General features: G+C 45.3%; 2 protein-coding genes across 8 annotated transcripts in view; one reads left to right on the top strand and one right to left on the bottom strand.

Moving 5' to 3' along the window:
* Positions 1 to 2,688, top strand: part of PPP2R1B (protein phosphatase 2 scaffold subunit Abeta) — a 54,597-nt gene extending 51,909 nt beyond the window's left edge. The window contains exons 17-18 of the mRNA XM_023554779.2: positions 1,463 to 1,510; positions 2,581 to 2,688. Coding sequence (XP_023410547.1) covers positions 1,463 to 1,510; positions 2,581 to 2,673 — 141 coding nt within the window. The 3' untranslated portion in view covers positions 2,674 to 2,688. The remainder of the gene's footprint in view (positions 1 to 1,462; positions 1,511 to 2,580) is intronic.
* A 1,457-nt stretch (positions 2,689 to 4,145) lies between these two features.
* The window catches only part of SIK2 (salt inducible kinase 2), a 136,573-nt gene continuing 124,710 nt past the window's right edge, over positions 4,146 to 16,008 (bottom strand). For 4 of the 7 annotated variants that reach the window (XM_064288899.1, XM_064288902.1, XM_064288904.1 and 1 more), the window contains 6 exons: positions 10,513 to 10,741; positions 9,738 to 10,022; positions 9,398 to 9,594; positions 8,579 to 8,689; positions 7,557 to 7,648; positions 4,146 to 6,103 (listed from right to left, as the gene is read on the bottom strand). In XM_064288899.1, coding sequence (XP_064144969.1) covers positions 5,485 to 6,103; positions 7,557 to 7,648; positions 8,579 to 8,689; positions 9,398 to 9,594; positions 9,738 to 10,022; positions 10,513 to 10,741 — 1,533 coding nt within the window. In that variant the 3' untranslated portion in view covers positions 4,146 to 5,484. The other 3 variants (XR_010322521.1, XM_064288900.1, XM_064288905.1) reach the window with 3 other exon arrangements.

Genomic DNA, 16,008 nt, shown 5'->3' with positions numbered 1-16,008 from the left:
GGCTCAGCCAGCGGCAAGTCCCTGTTATCTGTATTTGCTAATTTCATATTATTCCAATCTGGGGTCCTATTTTCCAGGATGTTGTTTTGTACTTCTATTTTTAAAGCTCTCCCCACCCACCCTTTTTGCCTTTGGAAAGACAGTATTCAATCAAAGTATGTTATTTTGTTTAACCCTCGAAGAGTCTAACTGGCACTTGTACATGATGGGATTGTCCCACCCTCCTCAGGACATCGGGCTCTCTGTGCTTCTTTCCTGCAGCCCTTTTCTTGGGTGGAGCCTGTTGGCTTGGGGGTGGGGTGGGGGGGTGATGCTCTGCAAGTCTGGCTCCTTGGCATCAAGGAGGGCTGTGCCCTGCTACCAAATATGCTTTAGGAGGTGACCATACTTTGTAATTTGGAAAAACTAGACATTTTTGATGTGAGCCCAAACTTCTGTAGTCATCTGGACAGTGAAAAAATGGCCATATGTGGGGTGTGTATCTCCTGAAGCCTGAGGAGCTCGTCCCCCCAAAGCCAGGCAGCTGTGAGTCAAGAATAAAGCTGCAGGGACAAAATCACATTCACCCAGGGCTTCACCAAGACAGGGACTTTAACAGCTGTTTGGTTTTGAAAAGTGTGAATTGCTACTGAGGAGGGCAAAGAGCACAGAATGAGAAGCCAGAAAACCCAAGTGCTTGTCCTGGCTCCTCCACTCATGAGCTCTGTGACCTCAAACATGTCACGTAAACTTAGGAGAGCTTTGGTTTCCTCAGCTGTAAAAAATGAGTTTGTGACCCACTCACTTCGTAGCTCTGTCGTGAGGATAGGAAGAGATGACTTGGGAAAGCGCTTGGTAAATTCACGTACAAATAGAAGCTGCTGCTCCCTTAGGACCGCCAAGCTGGGTATTTGGGCAGGAACCATCAAAACTGCCACTGGTTACGTATGGGCAGCCCTGAGCAACTGTGCCTATTTCTCAATGTAGGCAACAGTATGTGCCCGCATCTGCCAAGTGTGTTGAAATCTGTCCTGATAAGACTTGGGCGTGTAATGGTGGTGCAACCAGGTGGCTGTGAGGCTTCGAAAATCAGCCAGACCACCTTAACTGGGAAAAAAGAGCAAAACAAGTATGTGACAGGGTAGGAAGCTCCAGGGCTGGGAAGGCCACTGGCTTAGTCTATCCCTCGCCAACCTGAGCAGCATCCTGTGTGAGACAGGAGAGCCACACTCCAGTCCTTTCTGGCTGAAGGGCCACATTTTATACCACTGAACATGTCGGGAGGGCTGTATAATTAAAAAAAACTTTTATTATCCAGTTTAGAAAATGAGGCAGATAATACTTCTCTCATATTCCATACTTCACTCTGAAGATAAATTCTGTAAAAATCTCCAGAAGCAACAAAATGATCAAAGATTCCTGCCTGTACAGTTACTCCAACTTAACATTTGTTCTCCAGTTTTCGCCTTTGATGTCTGGGCAGAACGAGACAGCAGTGGCAGCCCAGTTTAGGGGTACAGATGCAGCAAAGGTCAGAGCTGGGCACAGGGGCCCGAAAACTATTCACTGGGACCGATATTACGAAGTGACATTAAGTACTGTCTCTAACAGAGGAGGAGTGTGAGTATTAGTTACCTGGAGTATGAATTTTCTTTAAACAAATAGGGACCTTAAGTGTAACTGGTGCTCTCTATTTTAAATGTAATCATAGCAGAAAAACTCTGACCCCAATACAGAACCCCGTATTTAAGTATTTAAGTACTCGGAGTTGGACTAGAGACTTCCTGCAAAGGAAGCAACACTGGTCTCACTATGTCTGTCTATGCTCTGAACAGCCTTTCCTAACCAGAGGCTGCTCTAATGGCCACATACCTGGGACCCTTTACCAAATACAACTAAAAGCTGCTGCTTTTCACCTTTCTTAGTTTCTGGTTGATCACCTAATCACTCTCTGTGAGAAAACGCCCTTCTCTCCAACTCTACCAACTAGCTATTCTTTTATGAGCTGAACTGCATTAGGCACTAGTGGTACCCAGTGTGTGAAGAGAGGTGGATGAGGCCAGTCCCAGGATGAGTCCCTTCTGCTGAGGCCTTCAGGGAAGGCGGATGGCAAGGAGCAAGGGGGAGGGTGCTCGTCATACATGGTAGCCCTCCCTCTCCATAGGGGCCTGGTTCCTTCTTCCAGGGGCTCGTCAGGAAGAAAACGCTAGAGGCCAGGTCCAACTGTAGTCCCAGTCCCACCTCATTCAGTAGATAGTTTAAACACCGGGGAGTTCTTTACATCTGAGGAAGAAAGGGCTACTGACTTCCTTTTCCTAGGAGGTATAGTTTGAAAAAGTTCATATCAGAACAAACAGAGTCCTTTAGTCCCATCTCCTGTTCCTCCTTGGTGGGGCCCAAGTGCTTCCCATCAGACAGATATTGAGGGTTACGGTGTAGAGGGCCCTCTGACCCTTCTCCCTTCCCCAGGCAGCCGGAACAGGCCGTGCAGGCTGACGGGGGGTGGGGGGTGGTGGAGAGCCTGGGGATGGTCACCAGAAATTTAAAAACGGAACACTTGCCTTATTTCTGCGGTGCTAACGTGCTGTGTTTGCCTTCCAGGGACCAGCCTATCAGTTGCATGTAAATACTAGAGACACACTTGCCCAACTTGAAATTGCAGAACTAGTGCATTTTTCCCAAAGCAAATACTAACACCATTGGATTAAAAAAGAACATAAAAAATAAAGTACCACACATATTGCACTTTTTGCTAAATGAAATTTTTACCTCACGTTCCTCTCGCCAAAGTCTCTTCAGAGGAGCCTGGTTTACAAGATTATAAAGCTAATGATTATTATACAGTAGTGTACACACTGCTAATGTGAAACAGACTGGAAAAAAAGTCATTATTTCAAAGTAGCCTCTCACGTAAAGAGTGGTACTAAGCCTTCTTAGTGTTGCTTTAATATTTATAAGGAGAAAACATCCTGGAAGCTTACACGGGTCACTAGTTAGGGAACAGCAGCAACAGAGATGAGCAGACACAGCTGGGAAAACACCTCACTGACCAACAGAAGCCGTCTCCTCACCAGCTGACATCCCAGTGAACACAGATGGTTATGGAATTCAGTGATTTCTGCTTGAAATGACAAGACAAGCAAATCAGGGCTTAAAAGTATGTTTTAGCAGGAGGGTCTTGTTACTCACCAGGGGAGTGCCCACGTCAGTTCATAATGGTCCTGGGCTATTGCTGGGGGCTTCTGGACTTCTGTGTCCTCTAACCTTCCAACAACCTCTCCACTCGTCCCTCATCTCTTGTCCTAGCTGTCCTACTGTAGCCCCTTGGCCTTGATGGAGGACAGGGGTTTATGCAACTCTGTAACCATGCCATTCCTGCGACTCTGAAATGAATGGCCCCCAATTTTCAATCTGAAAAGCATGTAAATTTTATAAATATTATTTTGGGAAAACATCCTCCTACAATCTAAACAAAGTAAGCCCTGTTTTATAACTGACTTGTTTTGCAAAAGCTTTAAACAGGTTAGAGATCAATACAGCAAAAACAAGAGGACGAGTCAGAATTTAGCAGATTAAGACTAGGAAGTAACTATTCACTCTGTTCCAGTTCTGATCGACACCCCATGACTCTCAGGTGAAATGATGTTCATCTCCTTCTCCTTCACAAAACCATTTATTTTAAGCAAGAGGAGGAATAAACAATTCACAGAAGGAACACAGTTCATTCTTCCTGGGTTTTCACTGCATGTTGTTAAATCACAAAAATGACCGTCGTCCACACTAACCTTCCTTGCTAATGCCAAGAGCCCAGTCCCAGCCAGGACACCTCTGCACAGCAGTCAGGCCTCATGGCGGGTGGTGGGGCAACTGGAAGGAGAGGCCGTAGAACTCCCATGCTTCCCCTCACCTGCCAGGATGTTTATTACAAAGAGGAAAGGCAACTTAAAGGTGTTTTCTAGATGCAGCATCAGTGTAGGATCTCTCTTCTTTGTGCTCTAAGGAAGATGCTTTGTGCTTAATGCATTCATCTGCCAACAGGCTAAGCCATTCTAAAGGACAGAAGTTATCATCATTGTAAATAATACTGAATGTGTAACACTTGGATGTTATTGTCCAAAGGACAGATTACTTGCTACTTTTAAGTATACAGGTAACTAGCTGTAGCATCTATTTTTTTTTTTTTTTTAATAAACTTTCATAAATCTTAAGGGTTAAGTTTTACTAGTAATAAAACGTGTGGCAGATGATCTGCTTAACTGGTTAACACATCTGTGGTTCTTTGAATATTGCTGTAATACTCTAACATTTCATTATAAATCCAAACTTTAGGGAAATTAAGAATGCTAATTCCCACATGGTGGAAAACAAACTCTGAAGGGACTTTGGATTTAGCATTGACATAAATGGAAAACTGTTGGTTTCTACAGAAAAGAAAATTAAAGCATGGTCTGGGGGGAAAAGGCACAGTACTACCACTTCACATGGGAGATAAAAGTTCATTTTCCTTGTCCGTAAAATTTCTAAGCCCCATATCAAACTGTCCAAATAGACAAAGCTCAATAAACTACTAGCAACATATAGTGTAAAGTCAAAGTAGTTATTACATTTTAAAAGACAACAGGTCCTCTAGAGACCAACTGCTCCAAAACCGGAAGTCTCCACAAGAGACCGGTCAGGAAGAGCCCGTCTCCCCGGGCCCCGGGCTGGTGCTTTTTCATGGTTTCTTGCCCCTGCTGCGGTGGGTCTCCTGCCGGTTCCACAGGTGACATTTCTGGGGCTCTGAGTACACACACGGACACCCTGTAACCCGGGGCACTTTCTGAAGAGGTGTGTCGCCTGCTCCCGCAGGGAGGCGACTGCCATTCTCAGGGGTCAGTACCGACTGTCATTCATGGCCCCTGAAACCAAGCAAGCTCATGACCTACTGCTTTGTGACAGCCTTGGGAGCAATTTGCAGCAGCAGCTTTGAACGTACAATTCAATGACAAGGTACAATTTTCCTTTCTTGTGCATCAAACTCCGTTATGCATTCTTGATTTGCCTTTAAGCTTCTTACATGTTGTTGCTCTGCTTCAGTGAAAAATATATTGCCTTTTTTTTTTTTTTTTTGCCCGTATACATGCAATGGCACACGTTTTTCCTGCTTTCACCATGGTTTTTCCCTTGATAAGAACTGGTATAATTCTGAATAAAACCTAGGTCTGAGTATCTTCTTATAAAAATATGTGTTGGCGCCTCCCTTGAAAGCTTGCTCCGCTTGACCAAAGGGCACGACCTTCAGCCTACAGCTACGTTCCAGCACTTGCCACAGTAAACTCTGTGGTGGGGCAGAGCCAGGAGAAGCTGACTTCCACCCCAGCCGGGCCCTCTGATTCCAGCTGGGCAACCTGATCTTCCCCCATTAGGGACAGGGCAAGAAAATAAGCTTTAAATTTAAAAGGCTGGAATAAAAACAGAAATACACACTCTTCCTTCACGTGACCCACCTCGCCTCCCGGGCTGAGGTTAATTCACCAGGACATAGCCGCTGTGCTGTGGGTCCACAGCCTCCAGCATTTCACAATCAAAGAGTCCAGGTAGCTCAGAGAGGGCTAAAGGGCCGTAGCCAGGGGGCGTCTCCTGCAGTCCTGAGCTTCCGGGGCAGTCTGGCACTGCTGCGCCACTCGGCCGGGCTCCGTCCATGGCGTACTGACGAGTGGGGTAGTCTGGCTCAGGGGAAGTGGCCCTTGGCAGCTCACAAGTCTGATACGAGAACGGTAAGGGCGGCGGGGCGGCCCTGGGCTGCTGTGGTGGGGGCGGGGGAGGTGGCGGTGGCGGCCGCTGCAGCTGTGGTGGCGGCGCACGGGGGCCTGGCGCAGAGGGCAGGGGCTGCAGCTGCATCTCCGGGTACTGCCTGAGGAAAGGGTTGTATTGCATCTGCTCAGGAGAAGGCTCCAGGACAGGGCGCAGGGGCTGGGCCAAGCTGAATGGCGGCGGCGGCGGCTGTGGAGGTGCGGGGCTCTCCTGGTGGGGAAGGGGTAGCTGCTGACTGGGCTGTGGGTAGGAGCTCTCTGCTATCTGCATCTGGTTAAAATACGCCTGCAGCTGAGACTGCTTTTGGAGGAAGAGTCGTTTCTGTTGGAGCCTAAATCAGCAATATCAAAAGGAAGAATTTTAAATCTTCTCAAATGTCAGTCATCAGCTTCAGGCACCCCACTTCTCTCTTTCCCATGGCAGAAAATGAGTTGGAGGAGGAGCCCATCATGTCTGGTTTCTTACACCTATTCTCATTTCTTTTGCTCCCCCCGCCCCGCCCCCCCCCCCCCAGTTCTGACTGATCCCTCAGTGTAAAGCAGGGCTTCAAACTGGCTCTGCCCAGCTCAGTCGTGGCTAAGGAAGTGTCACTGGGACAGATGCGAATGTTTAAAATGTGGGTGATTTGCCACAGTACCTGGAACAGGGGAAATTATGGTTGAAGCCCTGCTAGAAACTTAATCTCTCTCTTAGAAAATAAAGGCAGCAGATGTGTTGCATAGCAACCAAATCTCCTGCCCTCGGATTTTCAGCAAATTTGGAAACAGTGCTGCCCCACTCTAAGATGGTGGCCGACTCCGCCACTTTGAATGTGTGTCACTCTCTACCAATCCACTGCCGTTGAGTTGACTCCGACTCATAGCGCCCTATACAGTCCTGCTAATAATCCAATCTCACGCATCAGGCTCCTGAAAGGGCTCACTACACCTCTTCTGAGTCTCTCGTTCCAGGGCTTCGACCCATAATTTTTCCTGCTGCAAGTACCGTGGTGAATCACCAAAATTGTAAATCTTCCGGTGTGTTCCCATTTCGCTTTGTCAGCCGTGACTGAACCAGTTTGAAGCCCTGGTATAAAGTGAGCATGAATTAATTTTCTCTTGGACTTTTCCTAAAACTTCTAAATTTTCTCCCTATGAAGTGAGAGGTGGGTTTCCAATCTGGAGTGCTTAGAAGGGAAACGACACCTTGGCCTCCATGGGTGTTTGCAGGTTGATGGACTGAGGTGATTCTGCTTCTATGAGTGAGGCCTGAGCACAGATCACTGCAACTAAGGGCGAGGCCTCCTCCACAGCGTAACCCACTCAAGTTGAATTAGGTCACTGATTCTGAAAGCTTGGGTCTATTCATATCCAAAATGGGAAAAGCTACAAGAAACGGAAAACAAGGCACATTTTAGGGCTGCTGTTCCTCGCCTGGAAACCCTGGTGGCGTAGTGGTTAAGTGCTATGGCTGCTAACCAAAGGGTTGGCAGTTCGAATCCGCCAGACGCTCCTTGGAAACTCTACGGGGCAGTTCTGCTCTGTCCTATAGGGTCGCTATGAGTCGGAATTGACTCAATGGCACTGGGTTTGGTTTTTGGTTTTGGTTCCTTGCCCAGTCCATGCTCTGTGGAAACAGCAGTATCTGCATCAGCTATCATGTCTAGTGACTGAAAAGACTGGCTCACACATCAAAAGCCTCTTTTCCTATTTGAGGCAAACATGAGTGGGAAAGGACAACATATCCAGCATTCTTGAGCCTTCCACAAAACAAAGTGACTTCTTTGCCCAAAGACCCTCTCTCACCTGTGTTCCTGCAGCTGCTGTTCAAGGCTCCGGGGTGGCTCTTTACAATAAAGCGGACAGGTGTTCTGGGTCTTTGACAGAAGGCTGGGCTTCTAGAAGGGCAGAGAAATAAGCAGAAGAATATGCTGGCACCTAGGATGGAGTCACAGTCCCTGGGTGGTGCAAACGGGTTAAGCGCTCGACTACTGGCCAAAAGGTTGGTGGTTCAAACCCACCCAGAGGCACCTCCAGAAGACAGGCCTGGTAATCTGCTTCAGAAAGGTCACAGCCTTGAAAACTCTATGGAGTAGCTCTACTCTGCACACATGGGGTCGCCATGAGTCAGAACTGACAACAACGGCAGGATAGAGTCATCAGACTGCTTCTGCCTGGAGAATGAATTCAAGTGTGTCCTCCAGAACGAAGGGCCTGATACTTGCTCACTGAGAGCCCAGCAGACGCCTGGAGTCTAATAATAGCATTGGGTCAGGAGCCCTGGGCCCATCCCAGTTCTAACCTGCTTCAGTTTTCCACTTCTAAAAATCCTCTAGGACTGTGAGGATTTATGGAGTTTAAAAACAATGAGAAAAAGTGAAGTTAACTCTTTAGAGCAAAGGCTGCAGTGGCTGCAGAATGAATGAGTGAATGATTCATTCTTTATTGGACCTATGCGCTATCACATTTTAAGATTTTCATGTACCAATACAGAGAACTGATGTTAAAATATTCCAGCCTTGAGATTTTCATTTTATTATTTATTAAGAGGCATAAAATCAGAACAAAGAATCCAGGTTACCCTTCCCTACCACTCAGTGGCATAACCTGTCCTGGGGCCTGCGGACAAATCCTTTCCCGTTGCCAACACAGAGCATACAGCTGAGTCTGAACATGTTTCTAGAAACTACAAACGCAGAGCCAAACCTGTCTATGAGGAATAAAGCTGCCACCCTAAATAAATACCAAGCAAAACAGGTTTCTACTTTGCAGAAAGGAAGATCCTGGATGAGAAAAGTAAGCTGGGACCACAAGGAGAAGGCTCCCACCTGGAGTCTGTGCTGCAGGTACTGGGTTTCCAGGCTTTGCCGCCGGGCAAGCTGAGGATGCAAGCTGTCAGGGAGACCAGAGACACCTTCCTGCTGTTGAGAAACTTCCTCCTGAGGTACAATGGGGTGAAAGAATTTTTTCAATTCTTCATGTGAGAAAAAAGTCTCAATTCTTAGGTTAAGCAACTTTGCAAATGTCCAAGAATCCCAACTCTAGAAATTAAACATAACACTCAAAGCTTTTACCTAATCAGTCAGCTGAGGGTTATCTGTAGAAACTTAAAATGTATTGTCTGTAGTAAACTAGTACCTAGTCAGCACGACAGCAGAGGTTCTGTGTCACCAGGCTGTTTCTCTCATGTGGGTCTCTAATACTACAATATCCGTGATACACTGAAAACAGACTCAGAATAAAGTTTACAGGATAAACAGCAAAATTTATTGTACTTTTATCATGAATAAGCCACTTACAATACTTAATGACGTGGTATCATACCCAAAGTGTGGCAAGAGGCTTCTCATTTGGGTAAAGTTGATGATTTTTACTGTGTGTGGGAGTTAAGGGGAGACTATAAGAGGCACCCCATATAAAATCTCCTGTCCCGTGAACTAAAGATGGCTGGAGAACGTCTAAGCCTCCATCTGTTCCTGATCATTTGGGGCTGTGTGGATGGGTCTAACCTGTCAGTGCCAGGTGGTAGCAATAAGGAAAGCTTTCAGGCTGTGGGCTTTCCAGAAGAACCTGTTTGCTCAAGAACTGGAGTAAATCCTCTAAATGAAAATGACACATTTCAGGACAAACTCAGGCCTCATACTCACAGAGCCATTGTGTGAAGAGCCCAGGGCACCCACCTGAGGGCAGATGCCAGCAAGGTCTTGGAGCTGAGGAGCAGCTGATGCCAAGTTAGGGTCGGCCTCGGATCCTATTTGTTCATATAGCAACTGCACTTTGTTCAACTCTAGGATTCCTTTGGTTCTAGCCAGATTCTGAAGATGTTGTCTAAACGCTACAATTCCTGAAAGAAAACGCAAAGACCAAACAGTTTAAATAAAACACAAGGCCTTTCAGTGATCACAGTCATGAAAACAACATGGCAACAGCTCCTCCCTGAACTCTTACAATATGAAAGTGTTAAAAGACAGAAGAGAACACGGTCACCTTGGGTAAGGGAGGTATCTGATGCCCGGCGGCCCTCTCGGAAGCTTACTGGTGACCTGTTGTGGGCCTCTCGTTTCTGGGAGCTCAGTGCCTGCATGGCTGGGTTGGCAGGTCTCAGGCTTATGAAGGGAGATGTCATGTGGGGTGAGCGCTGATTGGCTAACATGATGTCCTTAAGGGAAGGGTTGTCCTCCAGAAAGTTCAGGTCCCTCTGAACAGACCCCATATCATACTCAGAGTCCACACTGTCAAGTGAGGGGTTGTCACTCATGGAGAAAATTTTCCCTTTAAGAGAAAACAAAACTGACATAACCAACAGCAGCAGCAGTTTTTTGAACAAGTGGGGTACAAAGCATAAACGGCTTGAGGCCTGACAGCTACAACGTCCTTAATACCCAACCAAACCATTTTTTTTCCCAGAAACTTCTAAACTAGGACTTTCAGGGGCCAACAGTTGAAATGGAGTCCTCTTTGAATTTCTGGAAAACACTCCACAGCCTGCGCCCATAAGATCGCTGCTTCTCCAGAAGAGCGAGGGTCCTTGATGAATCACACGGTGCTGACCTGACTTCTGGGAGTCAGGGCGGCCAACTCAAACGTTTTGTTTTAATCTGTTTGCTGCTCAGCAGGCCTTTTCCTATAGGCAGCTGAACCTGGTCCAGAAAGGAATAAGATAGAGACTAAAACCTGGGAATTGACTGGTATTATTAATACTTCTTGGGGACTGGACTATGAGAGGATGCTAGGAAGACTTAACCTGACACTTAGGTCTCACCTGAGCCAGGCATCACAACCAGCTGATTGGTTACTTCTGACAGAGTATGCCGTCTCTGCCCACTGCGTGTGGACTGAAAGGCTTCGAAGGCGTGGCTGGGGTCTTCTTCGACCTCTCCTTCTGTCTCCAGCCCTTCATCAATGGAGGTCTCCATCATGTTGCTGGGCAATGACTGGCATCCTTTCCTCACCAGGACGGGAGGCACGGGGTCAAGCAAGCAGCCATTTACCTACATGTCAGGGGGGTGAGAGCAAACGGTTAGCTGCTGCTCTGCTGAGGAACCAGAAAAGTCCACAGGGGAAAAAGTGTCAAGACCTGGGGAAAACTGGAAATTAAATAGAGTATTAAAAATGTACATATTTGTTACCAAGGGCAACGTGTAGAGCAGAAGTCAATTGCAGCGCTCAGAGGAGACAGAAGCTCATTATGACCCAAACTGGCAAGGTTTCCCAGGTTTCTCTGAGTCATCATTATTACAATAAAGTTTTTTAGTGGTTTTCAGGTGCACAGGGGCATATTAGCTTGAGGCCTACCAGTTTTTTTTTTCCCCCAAATTGCATGGGTGATGGCCAAAAAAAAGGAGCAGTCATCAACGTTCTTCTAACTTTCCATCACAAAACATACTGGAAGCTTCTAGACATGTTTTTATGTTCGGAATTTAAGTTCCTGCCCATTGGATTTTGCTTTTAGTTGGTTTTGTGTACGAGCCTGACAATTCCCTAAGACAGACTGACACCACGGAAAGAACTGAAAGAAACATTTCAATGGCAAACAGCCAAAACCTTGCATTGTAGAACAACAAATGACTCACAAGCCCAAAATTCCAGCAGAGGTTAATAAGCATCACTGCACTGAATCCTCTCTCCTCCACCAGTACGCACTTTATCTACAGTCCCTGTCCCCGAGGGGTGAGCTCCGCACAGCTCCCGGGTGAGAACTCTGCCTTCCAGCTCAGCGGCCAAGCGAGCCACCCAAGGGCAGACAGAAGCAGCACACAAAGGGGACTTGTGGTTGCAAATTCTTCTGGCAGGTAACAGCCCCAACGAGGAGACAATTATTTACCTAATTACCTTAACTATTCCCCCATGGAAATCAATCCATTCTCTCCCATGAATAGCTGCTTAGGAGCTGCCAGTCCGAAGACAGTTCTAAGCAGCGCTTTCACCTGGGATACACTGGGTACAGCTACTGTTTCCTTTGGAAGCAGGAGAAGCAGAAGCTCATGTATGTGAGAGGTGACGTGGGACATCCCTGCGCCAGATCCAAGACAACTTTCCTCTTCTGGCAACCAATCTGAAGGCTCTTCGAGGCCCTTTATTTGGAGAGGGAGATTTGGGTGACTCAGATCTTTGCTTGCTTGGGGGAGGGGATGGTTATTCCATAAAAACTGTTCTGGGGCTGTGGCCATTGCTTGGATAAGGCGGTTAATGCCTCGCCGGATTTTCAGATGACCAGTGGTTATTTAAAAGGGAGAAGGTTCTCAGACTAAGAACGGCTGTTTGAGAACTTACATTCATACTTCTAGGCTCCTTGGCTGTCTACTAATACAACTTTCTGAGACTAACCAAGGATGATTTAGAAACAAGTAATGCAACAGAGGAAGGATTGTTATTCAGTAATTACCTACTGAGCATCTTTACACTTGCTGGCTCTGCCAAAATGTTACCGATATTCCTGGCAGTATAAGCCTTACAACCAGGCTTTTTCCCCTCTTAACAGACAAAAGTCAACCTTTTTTTGAGTACTCCAAAAACCTTGTAGTTCTCCTAAATTTACATCTTTACTGAAACTGTCTGCATAGACATTTATCTTTTCATCCTGACTGCAAGAGGAATTATGTCTTTTATTAAGCACCGTTTGCTTGACTGGATTTAACCCTGGGAGAGGCAGAAACAATGATCTGGTTTTTGGATGATGTGTGATGAGGGTCTGGAGAGCTCCCCAGAGGCCGCTCGGAGCTAACAGGTGTGAGCACATGTAGCCATGTGCAGTTGCCACAAGTTCAGGTCTCCTGAAACAGCAGATAATCATGTCACTCTCGCTTGCCAGTTTACCCGTGGACTTGGTATAAGAGTCTAAATTCATTTCTAGGATTTTGTGGCAGAAATGTTCGGCTGATCCACCTAGGTGATCTCAAGCTGCTAGAAATAAGATCTTTTGCTCTAGGAAATAATCCAGGTTAACTATAAATTACAGGGCTTCAAAATACAATTGTTTTTGTCTTTCTTTAAAGCTCAAAGGATAACTTCTAGTTAGAGACCTCATATACAATACGTGGCATACATGTGGGAGACCCCATCACCAGCTGATAAAATCTCAGAGCCAACCACAGTACAAGATTCTAGCACAGAGACTGGTAAACCAGTGCACGATCCCGACCAGTGAGTGGGGCCTGGGAATACAAATATTTAATTTGTATCCTAATTGCCTAGCAAGGTTGGCACATATTGAGATGCTATAGGCTCAAATCTCAGCTCTATCACTTATTAGCAAGTTGTCTAACCTCTATAAAGCTCAGTTTTTTTCATTTATAAAATGAGAGTAAAGTTGTTTGGGAGGATTAACTAAGATAATACACATAAAACACTCAGCACAGTACCTTAACATTAGGCTCTCAATACATGTTATCTATTATTATTTCTTCAGCAAAGAGAATGCTTTGTAACAATAAAAATTTCAAAAGCGTAAGAAAAAAACTACGCCACTTCCTTTTAAGGTATTTTTAACATCTTGAGGCAAGGTAAGATAAATAACCAGGTATGGACATAAAGAACTGGATAACTCTAGTTTTAGAAATTTATCCTAAGGACATAGTCAGAGATGTAGTCAAAGATTTAGACACAAAGATGTTCACCTGATGCATATGTAAGTATGCAAAAAATTCAAGTACCTATGTCTAGTACAATAAATATTAAGCAGTTGTTAAAACTCAAGACTTCAAAGAACATTTCATGACATGGGAAAAATGCTCACGATATATTATGTAAACCAAGATACAAAATTACATATAATAGAATACAATTTTGTTTTAAAAAGGTCTACCTATCTACTGAGCCACCCTGAACCTACCCACCCACCCACTCATCCATCCAACTCTAACTCACTCTATGGAAACATACCAAAACACGCTTATTTCCAGGTAGTGGGATTATGGGTAGTTTTTTTCTTTATTCCTTCTCTGAACTTTCAATACATGAATGACTTTCTTTTTTTACTATAAGTTATACATTTGTTATGAAAAAATTCAAATTCAGAAGTAAAAGTTTGATGCTTATCCCCTTTAAGACCTTCTGCTATGTGTACTACCTTTATAATGAAAAAAGTTATTAAAGATGTAAGCAGACAAAGGAGAATGAAGAACACCAAAGACACAAGGTAATTATGAGCCTAGGAGACAGAAAGGGCCACATGAACCAGAGACTACATCAGCCTGAGACCAGAAGAACTAGATGGTGCCCAGCTATAACCGATGGCTGCTCTGACCGGGAACACAACAGAGAAGCCCTGAGGGAGCAGGAGAGCAGTGGGATGCAGAGCCCAAATTCTGGTAAAAAGACCAGACTTAATGGTCTGACTGAGACTAGAAGGACCCCAGAGGTCATGGCCTCCAGACCTTCTGTTAGCCCAACACAGAAACCATTCCTAAAGCCAACTCTTCAGACAGGGATTGGACTGGACAATGGGATAGACAACGATACTGGTGAAGAGTGAGCTTCTTGGATCAAGTAGACACATGAGGCTATGTTGGCGTCTCCTGTCTGCAGGGGAGATGAGAGGGTAGAAGGGGTCAGAAGCTGGCCGAAGGGACACGAAAAGAAATGGAGGATGGAAGGAGTGTGCTGTCTCATTGGAGGAAGAGCAATTAGGAGCATACAGCAAGGTGTATATAAATTTTTGTATGAGTCTGACTTGATTTGTAAACTTTCACTTAAAAGCAGAATAAAAAAAAAAAAAGATAACACTAAGACCACAAAAAAAAAAAAAAAAAAAAAAAGATGTAAGCAGACATTAAATACCTCTACAATGCTTAAATTTTCATGGTGTGGCCTCACAGTTCCCCTGCTATCCAGCTATGAAGTTGGTAACTTGCAAAATCCTTTTACTACCGTACTCTGTAATAACCTCTAATGAAATGCTAAAAGTGACTTTGAAATATGTGTGTGTGTGTGTATAAAAAAATTATTATTCCCAAAAAAACCCTCAAAAGAGAAAGATTTACTCTACAGGGTTTATGCATTTGTCCTCCTCCCATATGGTCTGTTCCATTTGTGGGTCTCAGATACCGTTCAGTGTACCTGATCCAGCTATTCTGCTCTTTTCTGCAGGAACCCCAAACCTATGTTTGAGGGATTTTACTGACAGCTTTAAGCACTGAAGACTTCTGGGAGGGAAAGAGAGGTGAAATCTCTCTCGGATGTATAATACGTGCCACTATCTGAGTGCAGAAAACAACGAAATGAATATGAAGCAATGTGAACGAAGAAGGGCACCAGGGAAGGAAGAGGGATGAGCATTCTTGCTGACAGAAATAAAATGGTCCACAAATAAGCCCAGCGGATGTCTGTGGCCTGGCTCAGTGCCAGGGTGGCACTGCCAGGGTGGTGGCCAGTCCCAGCACGGCACTGCCCTTTCCACAAATGCAAAGACACCAGCTAGCTACTGTCTACATCTTTCACAAAATCATTCACTTCCCGTCTATTTCCTAGTTACAGTAACAATCACAAGCTTTAAAAAGAGCTTGCCCTATATAATCTGGCAGACAGAGTCCAATCTATGTTCATGCCTGATGCCCTCACAGACAAGCCCTTTGCAGACAGCATTTTAATTTTATCAAGGGAATTATTAGATCTTCAAAATAAATGAATTATGTTGTCCCGATATATGCCTCCGTTTGTGGGTGGGAATGCAACAGAAGTTTACCAGGTTAGTGAACGTGCTAGGCAACCACAGGCAGAGAAAGAATGTCCACAGGAAGTGGACTCAGTGGGTCAGCCTCAGAGGCACAGACACTAACTACTTGGCTTAACACCTGCTTGTGGCAGCTGAGCATCAAGCAGCCCACTCCAGATCTAACTAAGCTCATTATTTAACTTCTGAAGCAGCTCTGCCTCCGGTGTTCCCTATTTCTGAACATGGCACTCACCTTCTAGATCATCTAGGCTCTAAAACCTTCTTATCAGTTTGGAGTCTTTTCTCTGGACTCTAATATTCTACCAATTTTACCTGCACGATCTCTCTATGTCATTCCCCCCTCCCCCCCCTTTCGTGACCACTATCCTAGTTCAGACGGTCATCATCTCTGAGACATAGGACGAACACTGTATTTGCCTTGTCACCGGTCTCTCCTCTATCTGATCCACACTACGTACCCTTCCAGGATAAAGCCTTCTGAAGCATAATATGGATCATAGTGCTTTGTTGCTAAAAAATATTTAACTTCCCTACTACTTTGGGGAAGTTCATTTGAATGAACTCTCCTATGATATTAAAATACAA

The sequence above is a fragment of the Loxodonta africana genome, chromosome 7, assembly GCF_030014295.1.
Source record: "Loxodonta africana isolate mLoxAfr1 chromosome 7, mLoxAfr1.hap2, whole genome shotgun sequence".
Lineage (NCBI taxonomy): Eukaryota > Metazoa > Chordata > Mammalia > Proboscidea > Elephantidae > Loxodonta > Loxodonta africana.
Note: the sequence above shows the minus strand (reverse complement) of the source record. Positions and strands in the feature narration are given on the sequence as shown.